Genomic DNA, 17732 nt, shown 5'->3' with positions numbered 1-17732 from the left:
AACTTCAGCAAGAGAAAACTTGGCTTTTTGTCAGTTTTCTACATTAAAACATTTTCCAACTCATAGCAGCAATGTAATTTCAAAATACAGCTTTAAAGCTTACTCCTTTAGTATCTACATAAACCTGGCCATCCAAACCATACTTTCTTGAATATTTATGAAGAGTATGGTTTTTTATGAGGAAACATATTCAGCTGTTCAGTTGATCAAGTACTTCACCCACATGTTTTAAAATGAGGGTGGTGAGGCACTGGAGCAGGCTGCCTGGAGAAGTCATGGATGCCCCATCCCTGAAAATGTTCAAGTCAGGTTGGATGGGGCTCTGAGCAGCCTGGTCTAGTGGAAGATGACTCTGCCTGTGGCAGGCAGGTTAGAGCTAGGTGATCATTAAGATCTCTTCCAACCCAAACCATTCTGTGATTCTATGATAAAACAAATAAAACAATCCTGAATCTTTCAGAGGCTCTTTTCAACTGTAGGGTCTTTATATTTCCAAATGCCTTGGCCCCTCTGCACTGCACCAGGTATTGTGTCTGTTTTGCCAGCTCCCATGTTCTTCTGAAACTTCCATGTGTTGCTGTTCCTTATCTGTCTGATTTATTCTGAGAGGAAGGATGTATGTTGCACTTTTTAGGCAGTGGGGCTGAACCCAGTAGAATACTTGAAGAAAGTATTTTTTAAAAGAGGGAGTGGGATAAGAAAAATCCTGTAGCTGAGTACACTTTTTAGCAAAAGTGAAGCTCCATTGGATGGATATATCAGTTTATATCTTTTTTACCGATACCAACAAGTACTGTGCCTGGTGTTATTTGTTGTGTAGTGGTGGATTGTGAGATATGTGCACATCTTAAATGAGAAGCTACACATATAGGCAGATATCTGCTTCTGAAGTTTTATGCACGCTGTGTGATTATGATTTCATTGCCATCCAGTAGGCTTGGTGATAAACAACTATAATGGCAATGTTGAAGAAAGACTAACTAATTCCTATTCTTCAACCAGGGTAGAACTCATTTTTCTCAAACTTCCAAGCAGAAAATAAATAAGTGGAACTTCATCCTTTAACATCTCATGTTAAAGACGAAGTGATCAATTTAGTCTATTAGAATTTAAAATTTATTTTAAAATTTTATTTTAAAAAAATAAAGTATTTTACAATTTGCTGTATTACTCCCTTCCTATCTGCCCCCTCTCCTTGGACAAGAGATACATTCTGAAAACAGAAAGGGCATGGCTAGCACCATCTTCTGCAAGTATTTAAGCTTAAGAGCTAGTCTTTCATTTTATTTGTGATGTCATTTATGAGAATAGTATTAGATATATGACAGGGAAATTTACATTACATCTGACCAGAGTTACAAGATGTCTAGCAGCCTTGATCATGGAGCATTTCTACTTTGAGTCTTGGTGAAATGTTAACTATGGATTCCCCTAAAACATGTGACATGGATTCTGTCATATATGGGCTTTTCCATTTATAAAGTGCTTAGATGGTGGTGTTAATGAAGCCCATATGGACTTCAAATGAGCTAATTTTGGTCAGTAAGATACCTCAATACTAGAGGATTAGCAAAAAATTCAAAAGTAATGAGAGCTGGCAAGAATTGCTTAAGTTAGTTGTGAAAGATATGAGGTAGAAGTGCTGCTATACCAAATTCTGCTTGGATTAAGAGGTGGCAGAAATGGTATGCGAATTCAGGAGGTGTGAATGCAGCTCCTGTTCCTTTGCTATCTTTCTGATGCCAGAGTAAATCTTCAGAATTGACAACTGTACCTTGAGCTGGTACAGGCTCCTCCAGTGGTTACATAGAATGGGGAGGATGGGGTAAAGTTGCAAGAACACTTCTATCCCTGGAATATTTTTAATTCACAGGCACATGTGTCTTAGGAGCTAATTTCATTGTGCCTTTTGACTTCACCAGTTCAGAGCCAACATACAGTTGTCTGTGTGGTGCAAAGAGATCATGTTTATGAAGCCACTTGATGGTTTTAGATATTTATTGATGGGATTCAGTCAAATGGATTACCTCTGCCCACTTCTTGAAAGAATGTATATGTAAAAGCTGAAGTTCAACAAAGAAGAGAAAAGCAGTTTAGAAAACTCTCTATATTAAAAGAGTACTATCATGGTGTATTTTTAAAAAGGAATATTTCATGTTTAAATGGATCACTTATACAAAAAATAGCTTTCATCTAAGTTATTTTTTCTAGAATTCATCTGGAATTTATAAAATCTTTATATGTGTATGTATGTATGCATGTGTGTATATAAGATTTATCTATTCTAGGAGGGATCATTTTACATCCCAACAAGACCAATGGACCAAGGACCAGAAGCTCTTAATTTTTACATGAAGTTAAAAGCTTATTTTCGAGACCAAGGCACCCATACTGTTTTACTTATATGATACTTTATAAGTGTCTTGGTTTTCTCAAATGAATTAAGATTGCTGAAGATTTTTTCCATTCTTTAGTGATAGGTTAAGGTAGAAATTCCCTTGGAGGATGTTGTGGCCTGGATTCTCTGGTGGAGAACCAGCAAATTCTGCCACGTCCATGTGACAATGAGGTCAAAAAATAACACCTGAGAGGCTTCTGTACTGCCTAGATAGACACATAGGACTGGGTGGATGAAGTGTCATATTGGAATACTTAACCTCTCCTAGCTTTTAAATACCTAAAACTGCTGAAGATAGGTCTCATCCCTTAAACCCTCTTTCCCAGATACAGCCTTTATTTGTACCTCCTGGCAGTGTTGCAATCTACAGTTTAGCTTTCTGTTTTCTATGGGGGCCACATAGTGTGATGTTTTCTGGGATTGTGATCACCCTGCCATGGCTCCCTGGTGGACTGTTTCAGTAATTCTTTCTACTCCAGGTCAAGGTTCCTGTCCAGATAGTGTAAGCCCCAAAAAGACTAGAGTAAAAGCTCATTGATCAAGTAAACAAAGCTGCTTTCCTCTAAGCCATTTCAGGATGCATCTAAATAGGCAAACAGCATTCAGTCTGCACCTGAACAAGTCATTTGATTAAACATAATTGTGTCATGTTGATTTTCTGTCACACTGTAGTAGGCAGACGCCTTGAAGTGGGACATCAATAGTGTCAGCCTTGTTCTGGCAGACATGGGTAGAGGTTAGGGGCAGGCACACATAAACACAACTAATTTATCTGTCAAAAATATGTACTTAATATATTATCTTTTTGAGGTTAAGAGTATTTTACTGTGATGCAAAGCAGCCCTCAAGTTTTGTCTGTAATGAATTGACTTCATTACAGCAATGATACTAGAATAAAAGCAATGAACTAGAATATAAGTTTTTTAATCAGTTCTTAAGCCATTTGGCAAATTAAGCTAGATCTCTGTGAAAGTGATGAAGTAAAATCTCTGGAATATCCAGAACTCTGGTTTCTCAAGTACACAATAATAAAGCATTATGATTGGTCCACATCTTATGATCAGCTTTGAGTGTACAGTCGTTGTCTTTGCGGATTTTATTCCATGGTACTGTGATGTAGTGATGTTCTGTCTTTCTGATATGAAATGCAGAGGGTTTGGTTTCTAAATTAAAGTTAGAGTAGCGGAAACCATTCTTCTGGGAGACTGCAATCCCACAGGTAATTAAGAAGTAATTTTCTTCAAATAACATGGTTCACACAAAAAAGCCCAAACCAAACCAAAACCCTGAAAGGGAATTGACTGAATTCTACTAAGTTATTCAGCACTAGTAGTTTGCCAAAGGAAGAAAAATAAAAGGGTGTTTCCCTTCACTATATTGTAAATAGATAGAAAAATACAGTTTTGTTGTCTGAAGCCAAATGCATGTAGGCAATAAATGCAGATTATTTTGGCCTGATTTTAAGAAAATAGCCAAAATAATTTCCTGTATGGGTGAAGTGTATTCTAACTGATCTCTGTGTATGACTGTTACCTGTTCACTTTATTTAGGAAATGCTTTGAAATGTAAAACTAGTGTGATTACATGGCAACACCAATCATGTAGTACCTTCCTTTTATATTCTCCAGAGGTTTTAGTATTCTGGTTTAATTATTCTTTGGTTCTTTAGGAATCATTTGTGCTGGGCTTATGATCAGCATAGTGGGAGGCTGAAGAAAACTGGCTTTTAAACATCTTCACATAATTGGGTTTGCCCTACCTTTTCCCTCATCTAGAGGCCTTATCAGGGAAAGTGAAATAGAGCTTGCAATAGTAGAAGCATGCTGAAAACAAACATGCTGAAATGTGGCACATAGGCACAGACTCATGAAAGGATGAAAGTTCAGTCTCTGCTCTGCTCTCTGTGAACTCACAACTAGCCAAACTCTTGTGCAATTTCATTCTTCCCAGTTGGGTTGGGATAAGTAAAGTAAGAATAAGTAAGATGGGGTGAGGAGATAAGAGGGGAGCCAAGCTTTTCTTTGAAACTGTTACATCAATAAGCGTTGAATTGGAAAGAATGGATCTATAAATTATTATATTTTACCTTCCAGCTGAATTATTGAACCTAATCCTCTGCATTGTTCCAAAAAGAAGATGAAGGAAATCTAAAATCACTTAGTCTAGACTAAGTGAATAAGAACTATTAACTACCAGTTAGTTAAGACAAGTTTTTTTCTTTAAAAATGGAATGTTTTGCAATTTGGGAGAGAAACTTACTTAGACACTGCTTCATCTGAGTGTTAGTCCGTAGTTAATGGGACAAGTATCAGTATCAGAGACTTTCCATGTATTAAATTGAATCTTTTGATTCATCAATTTAATTAGGTTTCAATAAATTTGGCTTTAGAGTTAACATAGTGCAAGCAATATAGGCTCTTCTTGGATTCAGATTTGGTTTAAACAAATGTAATAATACCATTCTGTTAAAGAATTGGAATGGAAAAAACATGACTTGCAGTATCTGCATGTGTTACAACTCACATGTGATTTGTTTTGTTGAAACATACACAGTCAATAAATATTTTGCTGTGATCATATCATGTGACTTACTGCTTGTTCTTCAAAGTACTTCTGAGAGCTCCACAGATGGTTTCGTTTGGACTTTATATATAGGCTATTGACTCTTAAGTAATTGCATGGCTACCACAAGAGATAAATTAAACTTAATTAAATTTTCAGTGCTTTCATGTAGCTTCACTTCCCTTAATGGAATAAGCTTATTTTGTTATCTGCATGTAAACTCACTGTCCATCTCTGGCACTATCTGTGTGATTAATGCATGTCCTTGTATTTACTAGGATAAGCAAACTGGCACTTGTAATGCAAAAATGAATTGCACCAGTAGTCACTATTTGATATCGTAAGATAACCTAATGTACTATCTGGGTGGAGGCCTGGTAGTCATAGATCTGAATCTTTATGCAAATGTCATAGAACTATTTCTGTAGGTCATTATATTAAAATGCCTTTCTCTTGCTGGTAGTGGAGTTGTGAATGCCCTGCGGCTGTATTTAGTCTTCTGCTGAGGTCAGTGTTTGCTATGAAAGTAAGATGGGAACCAGCATTGCGGGGTCTTACAGCTGAGTCGTCCTATTGTATCAATAACAGAAGGTTCCACTAAGAACTAAAAGAGGCATTGTAAGTCTTTCACATTGAACCATTAGTAACAGCTGCTCCTGCTTCAGCAGAGGCACAGCACTCTCCAGTTACAGCTGTGACAGCATCTATGAATGCAGGCAGAGGCTTGTGCTGAGGGTCTCCACTACTTGTCTGTGGTTTATGTCAAGATTACATGGTTGGGAGAAGTCTCTTTATCCAGCTCACTGCTCTGCATGTGGCTGGTAGTTGCCCATAGAGTAGGTCTTACTATCTTCACTCTGATGTTGCAGAGCTGAAGATTTGTGCTGGGTCCTGGAGAATTGCTGTCAAAGCCCTCGGAGCCACATCTAGACTGCTAAATAAAACGTGCCTTGGCACTGAGGTCTGTGGGCTGAATTGTTTCCTCATGTTTTCTCTTCTGTGCCCGTGTAGTGTCCCTGTGGCTGTAGGACACAGTCACTGTGTTTGTGTGGCATTTTTTTCCAGTCCAGCATAGCTGCAATGATCAGAGGGCTTCACTGCCATCCACTTGAATGGTATTGTCCTTGCACAAAAACACAGATAAACACTTAGGAGTGTTTCAGATGGAATGGAGGGGTTCCAGATCCCATAATGCCTAAGAAGACTATGGAGATGGAAGGGTGCTAAACCCAACTATGGGAAAACTGTATTTAGAATCTCCTTGGCCAGGTATCACTGAGCAGGGCAGTTTGCAAAAAGTGCAAACTCTGCAGCCCATACCCCTTTGGAAGCTCAGAGCTTTTGACCCTATTTGACTAAGTGGAGGAGGTAATCACTGTGAGAGGAGTTGTTCCTTGTCCTTACTACTACAGCATTTTTGTGGCAAAGCTAGGGAAGTTTTTCAAACTCGCTGAGGTGTGATTGAGAGCACAGTTCAGTGAAACTGTTAAAATCTGAAGAGCACCCAATAAAAGACAATGCAGGTAAGAGGTGTATAAGGAAGTCAAATACTCTATTCTGTTACATTGCTGAGAGAGTGCAAATTGATTCAGTGCACACCCAAATTATTTTATTAGTAGGATTTTTGAAAGAAACTCGGGATTTTGCCCAGCCATGGGCCTAGCAAAATTAATCCATACTAATTCAGAGTGTGAATGTGCAGTTAAATGGCTTTAAATTATTGTGTGTACATATAAGTTCCACAATGAAGGTGTCCATAATTCAGATCATTTTAGTGTCAGGGTTACCATGTCCTAGTATCTGACTTGCTGATAGCCACATCATCTAATTGATTTCTTAAAGTGATTAAGTGCCATAAATGTCAGAGTCAATTTTACTTTCTCTGCAGTCAAATACCTAGTCATTTCAGAAAATAGGATGTACATTCCTAAATAACTTTGGTTGATTTTAAAAATGTAATTTTGTTGGAATATTTGAAGTATTCAGCACCATAGCAACAGCAAGGAATTATGCCTAATGTTCAGTGCACTAAAAATCTTATTGGGTATCAGTTACATGCTACAGATCTGAGAGTAAACTACTTCCAACTATACCAATATGCTATTTCAATAAGAGAACAAGGACAATTTCTTCTTTTACTTTTTCAGAATATGTGATAATTTTTAGGTCAATAAGGTTTTAGTGATTACTGTAAAAAAAATCTAGAAATTAATTAGCCATGCTTGTGCTTTCAAAGAGCTTTAAGTTTTAAGAAAGAGTTACTGTTTTTTGTTTATACTCTATGGCTTTCACAAAGAGGTTAAATTCTGTTTACTAAGATAAAAATGAGGCCTTTTTAAAAGCATAAAATTAGAAGTTGAGCCTCTTCAGGGACATCAGGGACCTTGCTCAGGTTAAAAGGGTTTTCGCTTTGTGATTCAGTGTACAAAATAATGTTTTAAAACTCTGTTTAACAGCATAATTTAAATAAGAAACAGAGTTTAAATGTTACCTGTGTAAACACATCCAGGGTGCATTAATATGTAGTACAGGAAACTAAGTAATGTCATTGTTTTGTCTTCGTTTTGTTCCTCCCTTTAAGTTGGGTCAGGACTGGGACCTAAGTCCCGCATGGCTGGAGATTATTGCTGAAGCATTAATTTTGTGTTAATATCCAATCTTCTGCATCCCATGAAGTGTCTTTCAAGAGCTCCTCTCTTCTATTAACTCTTAGTGTTTCTATAAGCAGTGAACACATACTTAGCCATTTTTAACTCTGGCTTTATTGCCTTTTACAGGCATATGATGCTGGGTTACTGGATGTAGTATTTATGTGAAAATTCCCATTCTTAAAAAGCGTGTCATATCCAGTCTATTCCTCAAAGATAAGTCTATAATGTAAACAGTCTGTGTTATGGTGGTTTCTATAGCCCTGTGATGAATAAAGGCTGTATTACAGAGCCTGACTTTAAGTGGTAGATCTAAATAGGGTATGGCCACCCATTTTCATTGCATAGTGGTCTGCTCTATAGTGGAAAGAATCTGTATCATTACTCAACTTCTTTTGTCATTTTCATCCATTAAGTCCACAAAGATATTGATCCTTTCCCAGTGAGCTGATAAGGCACAGTACAAGAGCTGCCTAAGTGCAGTACTGCCTGTAACAGAACTGGAAAGGCAAGTCTTCTCCTGTCCATGGGCAGCATGGGTACTCTGGGTGGTTGAAAGTCTAGTCAAGAAGTTAGCCAGGCTGATAGGCTAAATGAAATTGAAAGCTCATATGTGAAACACCTTGAGGGAGAAATCTGTTTTATCTCCATATATTGTAACTGCCCAAATTTACAGAAGGAAGTTTTGGCATTTGCCTACATTGACATAAAAATTGGGAGTTCAAGCATATTATAGCTCCAAATTGAACAAAGTTGTGTGCAAAACAAAAGAACATGTCCTGGAGTGGGATGAATATTCAATATTTTTACAGACCGATAGACTCCTAGACACATAATTCTCTCACCTGCTGATTGCTCATTTCATCCATTCAGCTGCCTTTCTCACTTTCCAGCAGGGTGGCTTTGATATTAGGCACTTCACTTAAAGTACAAGGTGCTTCAAGGGCCTCCTTCATCTCTTTTGCTATGAGTTGATTCACAAGCATGTTTCTCTGTTTTTGTGCTGATGTAACACCGTTGAGATTGTGTAGATATTCCTTAACCCAAAGGGAAGAACAGATCTTTCATGCTCTGTTAATGTTCCTCCTTTTCTCCCCAGAGGACATATCCTCCTTTGCTAAAAATTCTTTTGAATACTCTAATTAAGGATAAGGATCTCTTTGAATATTAATTAGTTTTTCATTGGCAGAACTCAAAATATTTAACTCAAAGTGATTTCCTGGTAATTATCTCTGGATTATAATTTTGAGAAGATTTACTTTTTAAAAAATAAATTCCAGTTTATCAAGTAAGACTTCCTTTTGTATGTGTACAGTTAATCACAACTACATGCAAGAAAGTGAGCAGTGGCTGTGAAGAGGCAATTATTTTGTGTCTTAAGTTTTCTGCTTACAAAATCTGTTGTTCTTACTGTAGCTTTCCCCCTTTTGCTGTTCTTTAATTATTTAACAGGACGACTCTGTCCCACATGTACATAAATTCAGAGTTAGGCCTCTACGAGCAGACAGCTCTGTGGGAAGAGAAAAATGGCAGACCAACTCACACCCCTTCTTTCTTTCCTCTTCCTGGAGTAGTGAGATAGAACCTGGTCCACTCCATGGCTCTTTCCTCAACTTCTAGCTCATTATAGGGTTCCTCCTCATTTATAAGATTATGGAAGACAAAACTCCCTTCTGTTCCCTATTGCTTTGAATAATCAAGAGAGGGGGAGAGATTTCCACATCATTACTGAGGGCTTATGGTGCTTTGGACTAGCAAGAGCATAAACTCCCAAAACCTATCAGTTTTAAATCCTTTCCATCACTAAGTTCTTTTAGACATTTAATAGATGGCCACAGAAGATGCTTTTTGAAATCTCCAAAAGGGGGTGTAATTCCCAAATTGCTTGTTTAAAAATTCTTCTGCATGAGAACATTAAACTGAGGAGTTTGAGTCTCATTTTCAGCATGAATGAGAGGAAGTTTCTTATGAGCTTTTAGGAATTCCTTGAGAGATGCTGCAATCCCTTACTGTAGCAGCACAGTCAACATCTCCATCAAATCAAGCAGTCACCTCATTTCAATGTTGGCAATAGCAAGCATAGCCTGTTGCAGAGATCTTGCCCTTCCAGCCTTCAGCATTAATGGAAGCTTATTTGATATGGGAGATTTCATAAGGACCTTTTGCAGGATTCCTTTCTAAATGCACCAGGGAATTCTACATAAGCCCAAACACTTTCCTCACCATTCCAAGGAGAAGAAGCGATGCTTTGTGGATCTCTCAGATGCTACTGTAACAGAACCAAATGGTTCACAATGCCCCTGTGCTTTGTAGAGCATGAAGCCTTGCAGACATTGTAAGCCTTACCGAGCTTACCAGCCCAGCTGTCAGAAGGGGTCATTTCTTGCTGCCAGCACAGCTCATGCATTGTTACCAGCTGGTTGACATACCACTCCCTTTGCTTGATAATGCTCATTCCACTATACTCTTGGGCTGCATCCAATGTGTACCACTATTTATAATCTGGACAGCTGCTACCAGGACTCTTCTCTGTTCGTATTTGTCAAGTCTTATGGATTTAGTTACTATACCGGAATCCACATTTTGTGTTGAAAGTACTTCATTCTTACTTGGCTAAATTCCTCTTCACATCTGCTGTCCCAAAATAGGATTGCTCACCACATACCTGCAGAGCAGATCAGAGTGATACCTGAAGAAAATAATTTACCTGCTCTTGAATAACAGTAGTTTCTTGAAACCATGATTATGTTTTAGAATAAATTTTAAACTAATTAATTTTATGCAATGAATGCAACATTAAGCCCCCTAAATATTAATAAAGTGGAATTCTTTGCATCTTTTATTGCTATAAATCTGAAATAAACCTTAAACCCTGTTTCACAGTGTTGGTACTGCATTCAAGTGAACAGTGAATAAGCAATAATGATTCAAAAAGCTGAAACATAATTTGAAGTGCTTTTGTTTCTTTGTTTCATGAAAGCATTTCTCAAAATAACTTCATTCTGAATGGAACTCATCAATGTGTGCTTATTCCCGCTTCCCTTTGCAAGCCTTCTCCAACTGGCTGAATGTGGTGACTGGAGCTTTTCGGATTAATTTTCCTTAAGTGACCTACTTTGCAGAGAAAGATAATCATGCATTTATAGCCTCTGGCACACTATTCAGGTCACAGATGGACAGATACCAAAGCTATTCCTCGGTGACTTACTGGGCTTGTAACTAATCCCCAGTGAGAAAGGAGATTGGCCTGATGTTAATTGGCCAGAATGCCTGAATGTATGGAAGGCAGATCATTGACTCCTACTTTAATTTTCAGAGGGTATCACAATTGGCTGAGTGGTACCAGCCAGCAGTTTTTCTAGGAGTGTTTTGTGAAAGTGCTTGAATTACTGGGTGTCACAGACGTTAAATATCTTATTTTGAATCCTTTGCCTTGACAGTGGGGCGCCATGTGGTGTTCCGACTGTGGGCATGTCTGATGTTGCACATATACCAGATATTGTGGCCTAAACCAAACACCGGAGATTCAGGAGACTTTTGACCTTTTGCACAGTAAAGGGCACTTGAAATCCCAATGACTTGTCATTGTCAGACCCAAACCTCTGCTATTAAAGATTTTTTTTCTGTATTAGCATGGTAGTTGACCAAATAAAACTCAGAATTTGCTATTATTCTTTAGAGAAGCCCTTTCTCTCTCTTGTATTTGGCACCAGTGGGATATATGCAAAACAGCTTGTGCTGGTGTTTTTAGATATTCTGCAATTTCACAAGGGAAATGACCAGGCTTTATTTTCTGTTAGGGTATTTTTAAAACTTTCGTGTAGCTTTTCATGCTGAAAAACAGGCAACAAGCCAGAGTGTTAAGAATGTTTCTTTTTTTGAAGGACCATCTTGAAACTTTGGGATTGTCAGGCAGTGATGTTAATTCTGACAGGTTTCAAGAAATAGCTGTTAAAATTGTTACACTGCCTGCAAAGGGACGGATGATTCCAAGAAGAAGACAAAACATGTATGCAGGTTGAATTATTGCACCACAGGACTGCAGAAGTATGACTGTGTGTCCCTCAGTGTCTATAAACAACTTTCCACCACAGTGCAGAGCTGGAAAATGCTCTTGTAGAAATTATCATTTGGATCAGAGTGATAGCTGAGTAAGTGTGCATGTTTTAAGTGCTTTGTAGAGTACATGGTCTTAGAACACATGAGGGATGATTCAGATTAGGTTTAGATATTTACAACTGTTAAGACAACCTGTCAGGGCTGTGCATGTATTTTCTGTGACAGAATCTAATGCAGTGAGGACAAAATCAAATCATTTTAGCAGCAAGCCTTTCAGACAGGAATTTAGTAAAAGGTTTTAAAGAGAAAGAGTATGTGCAGCTCTCCTATACCTGTGCCAAGGGACTGTAGTGCACCTGGTTCACCATCAGAATTCCAGCTACATGCTTTAGCAGTTTCTGGGACCCTTTTGGACTTTCCATGTGTCCATCATCTTCTTGATCTCTGTGTTCACTTTCAAAAGAGTTTCACAAGAGTTCCCTCAACATCTCCTCCTCCAAGGGACAATCTCATTGTGCCTGAATTATACAATTCCCAGTGTTTGCTCAGGAAGTGTTGGTAAGTTTGAACCAATGTAGCTCTACAGATAATAGGCTTCAATGCAGGTACTCTCAGTCTAACCTAAGAACAGCCTGCTCTAAGTGTGGTTTTATCTGGTTCTAAAGCAATTAATCTAAATCCAGTTTTAACCAAACTAATCCACAGAACATAATTTCATTACCTTCTTTGTTGTTTTTGTTTTCCTTTTTTTTTTTCATCTCAAGAAAGTATTTGAGAAAAGAAAGTCAGAACAGCCGGGAGTGGTTATTGGCTATTTTAATCAAATTATGACTTTATGAAACAAAAAAATGCACACCTTTGAGACTGTGTTTCCCAGTATGATATCCATTAAGAAGAAATAGGGTAAGTCTAAAGGGTTAGGAAGTCTTTGTATATCACCAATACAAAACTAGACTAGTTTAAGTATTATGGTTCCATTTTATGGCACTGTAGCAGAATCTGTAGAAGATACAGTAACAATTATTTGGAGAGAAAAACCCCAGTATACACTACAAACACCTGTATTACAACAGAAACATGCCTACCAAATATGTCAATCTCTTAGGGAAAAAGAGTACAGTTGAGAAATAATTCTGATGCATTCCTATTGAGAATAACCAATTGAAAAATAATCAGATCAAAGAAACCTTACAGGTTTTGAACTAGGGTAACTATAGCAGTAATAGAAAATAAGTGCTTCATATTTCATACTGACATACCATTATACAAGGAATAACTTAAAAGCTACTGGCTATTTTCTTGGTAGGCACTGTAGTAGGGGCACCAAGCAAAGGTGAAAGTCATACACACCACAAATCACCCTCACATTATTACTCATCACTGCCTGAGAGTACAACTTCTGGGTTCTTAATGGATTAGAAGGATATCATTGTAGATACACGCATTATTAGATTACAAAAATCCTTTCACTTCTTTAGGATAATGAATGATCAGACAGTTCTCAGCCTTTGACTGCCTTAGATACAGCTGTGTTACGTCAGTTTGTATGCATATATCTTCTGAGGCAAAGATGGGTAGTAAGGCACATTTTTAAAGAGAGGAGTATGGGTGTTACATATAAACAATTTGCTAGTAGCTGGTGGTTGCCAATAGTTCTGCAGGACTGCTAAATGGAACTTGCATGAAACTATTGGATTGGATATTTGTCAGATCAGAACATCAGGAAGAAGTATGAATATACTAATGAACTATTTTGAGCATTCTCTTAATACAATTTGTTGATCTTCTGGGCTACTGTAAGTGAAACTTAAAATCTCATTAGAGGACACGGTTACATAAATTCATGCTTATCTTCTTGAATATATGAGTCTGTGTTCCCTGAGGATGTAGGATCATCACTATTTTAGTTTAGTCTCCTAAGATCTAAAATTTCCAATGGTGAACTTGTAATTAGTTGTATTGCTAAACAGAGCACATTCCTCTTCTGGAGGAACTTGTTTTCCTGTTCAAGGGGACAAAGTACTATTTGGAAGAAAATGCTGGATCATGGAAGAACCAGATATAATGTTTTAGTGAAACATTACATGTGGTCTGAATAAGAAATGAATGTTCCCCAGTGTCTGGTTAATTTCAAACACCTAAGGAGCATTTATAGGAGTCATAATGTTTTTGAAATATGTTTTGATGGGATGGACTTTGCATATGAGGAAGTGGAAGAAAGAAACTAGGTGGATAAAATGATAGCAGAATATTTCATTATACATGTGTACGAAGTTCAAATAAATCTATAAACTTACATTCAAAATAGTAATTAATTGCAATTAATTTAATAATATTAACATATATATTTAAATATATAATTGTATTATAATAATTCTTCATACAATATCATTTTGGTCAGAGTTACAGATTTTTTGGTTTTCATTGATGCCTTTAATAGAGAGCTAATTAAACAAGATTAATTATTTTCTGTAGGTACTGTCCGTGGAGGTGTGCACCTCACATGCTGTTAGCATTATACAAGTGCACATTAATGAGCTATATGCATATAATGCATTCACCTGATGTGTCTGAGATACTTTTCCTTTGTTTACTGGGTGTAAAGATATGGTCTGCAGATGATGGCAAACTAATTACCTGTGAAAATTAAAGCCCTGTGTTTCCTAAGAGAAAAACTAAATTGTAAACAGGAATTTTCCTCTATTCAGTAGAGGCTTCTTCAGTAAACCCCAATATCAGCTTCTACTTTGAAGTAAAGCAGTAGTATATCCATCCTACTTGATCTCTACTCTCTTTGCTGGTATTAGTGAGGAAAAACTTATTAACACTATTATGAAATTCAAGGTCTTTGAATTTGCAAAAACAAATTAAATATGCTATTTAATAAAGAAAGTGTATTTCAGGAATGGAAGACTTACATTAAGACAACAAAGCTGCACTTCCAAACCGCATTATTAGCTCTCTTCAATCAAGTCAATGACAAATATTTTCCTACAACACATTTAATAAAGTAGTGGATTTAAAAACCATTTCAATTCAATGTGCATATATTAAAAGAGTGACTAATCATATACGTATTCTTGAATTGCATGCTGGTGCTTTGGGGAAGCTGATGTGGATTTAATGATCTTTAACATTTTATTTATAAATATACTGTGTTGAACTGGGAAGGTAGATGTTGTTCTCCAATAATGGTTTTACTTGTGTTTTCTTAATTTATAGTTTTGATGATTTAAGCATTTGGATTCTCATTTGGTTATTCTATTTGGTATATTAATTCTATACCAAATAGACATAATAATTTAGTTAGTTATATAATTTTTGTGTAATTCTCTTTTTGCTGGATATTTTAAAAAAAATATAAGACATTTTAAAAGCATAAGGGAAGAGATTTGGGATTTCTGACCATTCTCATTCTGTCTGTGTAGTTCGACAATCAGCAAGCATTGGGAGGCAGAACTGGCCACACTCAAGGGTAATAATGCTAAGCTCACAGCAGCCCTGCTGGAGTCCACTGCCAATGTGAAACAATGGAAACAGCAACTTGCTGCATATCAGGAGGAAGCAGAACGTCTTCATAAGCGGGTAAGTCAAGGCAAATTGCCAGGATCCTTGAGGTGGAAGTAGTAGTGACTGTATTCACACATTTTCAAATAAAAAATTGTTGCAGCTTCAGGTTAATCTTTGAGACAGAAATTGATGATTTCCTTAAAAACATTTCCTCCTGTTGGAAATTATTTGCTTTGTAGGACTTCTTTTCTACAAACGTTATTGTTGCAAGAAGTTATCAAATCTTATGACATGTTTATCAGCTTTAACTCTTTAGTTGATGCCATCACATGTGTTTCATTACATTCTCCATAGCACTGAAGTCCAGTCCCTTCTGCATTTAAACCCTCAGAAACTTGACATCAAATCTGTAAGTTCAAGAGACCTTATTGTAATACCCTCTTATAACAAAGATGAGGAGCTTACTCTTCTTGCACATGAAGGACTCTGAACAGCACAAACACATCTGAAAACCAAGGTCACTATATCCAAGTAGAGATTTGCACCTATTTTCATGTAGAAGGGACTGAGTCCTGTTGCCTTCATGGCAAATTTTACAGAGGTCATTCAGCAAACCAGAAGTTCATAATGGGGGAAGGAAGGACAATGGTTGAAGAAGGAATGTAATATGCAAGGTTGAAGTCCAGGTTATGAAAACAAGTATTCAGTATCTAATTTCGCTTCTCCTTTCACATGTAACTCTCTATACTGTATAGTCTATCAATCTTTATCTATATGAATTCGTCATAGCTTAGGGCACAGTTATCTGCCAAGTGAAGGAATGAGTAATGTATCAAGGACAGATGTATTTGATGAAGCTTTATCACTTTTGTTAATAAAGGTTAGCTTAGAAAAAAAGTCAAGGATATGTACTTATAACTGGAGTGGTACTATTTATAAGGGCATATAGTGATAGGTCAAGGGGGAAGGGCTTCAAACTGAAAGGTGGTAGATTTAGATTAGACATTAGGAGGAAATTCTTTACTGTGAGGGTGGTGAGGCACAGGAACAGATTGCCCTGAGAAGTTATGGATGCCCCATGGGAGTATCCAAGCCAGGCTGGATGGGGCTTTGAAGAACCTGGTCTAGTGAAAGTTGTCCCTACCCATGCCAGGGGAGGTTGGAATGAGATAATCTTTAAGGTCCATTCCAGCTCAGGCCACTCTATGATTCTGTGATACTTTTTTAAGAAAAAAATGCAAAAACCACAGACTAAACCATTGCAATTTTATGCATGAAAATAGGTTTCATGAATATGTTGAAGAAGAAGGGTGAATATTGCAGACCTCTCAATTTGGTTTTCTATGCTGTACTCACCTCTAGGAAATAAGATACGGTAATTACAGTGAGCCAAATCTTACAAAATCCATCTTTCAGTCCTATGCTGGACTTGTCTAACTGGCAGCTGTTTAGGTAGTCCCAAGAATAATCCTGTATTCATCTGAGGTGTGAGAAATCCAGTGGGCTATGCCTAACCTGTGTGAAAGAGAAGCAAGAGTACACTGCAATTTAAGAAACCTAGGGAAATGGCAAATTGTTGATACAGTTTGTCCTATACCTAGACCGACTTGCAGACAACACTCCTGAAATCCCAGGCAAAGGATTTGATAGGAAAAAACAACAACTTCCAACAGATTGTAACTGTGTGCCGTAGCTGACTGGACAAAGTGCATGAAATATAATTAAGACTGGTACTTTTTGCAAAGTGCTTTTTCTTTCAGTTTAAAAAAATGGCAGTTGCTGACAAAATTTTGCTTCAGAAATGTTTCAGTCAAGCAGAAGCTTATCATATGTGTTTGTACAGAGGGAGACTGCCACTTTGTCTGTCATCTCATTTAAGCTTCTCATTTGGAAAAATGGGAGTTGTAGCCTGTGCTCCAGGTTTGTGAATAGATGATAACAGCTACTGTCGATAAAATTATTTAAATTACAGCCTTGTATTAAAGTTACTACAGTGCAAATGTTCAGATGAATTTGAACACTAGATAGGCTTTACAGTGAAGAACTCATTGCTAAAATGTGGACATAATAGGTAGCATTCTTCCTAAAAAAAAATGTGCAGCCTGTGTTGCAAAGCTGAGACAGTAAAATTGTTACCTAAGAAAGAAAAGTAATGCACAACAACAGCAGCTGTGTTTGCCTTGGGAGACTCAACCAGACAAGACTGGCAAAGATCCCTTTATATTATTTTTATGTTATTCTCACTCTTGGTCAAATCTGATTCAAAATCTGTTATTTGAAAAAAAATAATGAATATAGCAGTTTTTAGCATTTCATTTTGCTTTTATATGATACTACATTTCACGGTAGTAATTGAGTCTTTCAGGCTACATTCATTAATAGCTGATGATTTTCCGTAACTTTTTCTTAGCGAATCTCCTGCAGTTATTTGTATTTCTGAGGAAACACAAAATCCATAACAGGGTGTTATACAAACTATCCTCTTTTTATCATTGTTTACATGCCTTTATAAGATTGTTCTGTAACCTGTAACCTCAGGACTTGTTGGTGTCTCA

General features: G+C 37.1%; 1 protein-coding gene across 1 annotated transcript in view; it reads left to right on the top strand.

The window, feature by feature from the left end:
• Positions 1-17732, top strand: part of HOMER1 (homer scaffold protein 1) — a 61448-nt gene that overhangs the window by 25697 nt on the left and 18019 nt on the right. The window contains exon 5 of the mRNA XM_062513211.1: positions 15096-15252. Coding sequence (XP_062369195.1) covers positions 15096-15252 — 157 coding nt within the window. The remainder of the gene's footprint in view (positions 1-15095; positions 15253-17732) is intronic.

Source organism: Cinclus cinclus, chromosome Z (assembly GCF_963662255.1).
Source record: "Cinclus cinclus chromosome Z, bCinCin1.1, whole genome shotgun sequence".
NCBI lineage: Eukaryota > Metazoa > Chordata > Aves > Passeriformes > Cinclidae > Cinclus > Cinclus cinclus.
The sequence above is the reverse complement of the archived record's forward strand: the minus strand, read 5'-3'. Positions and strand labels throughout refer to the sequence as shown.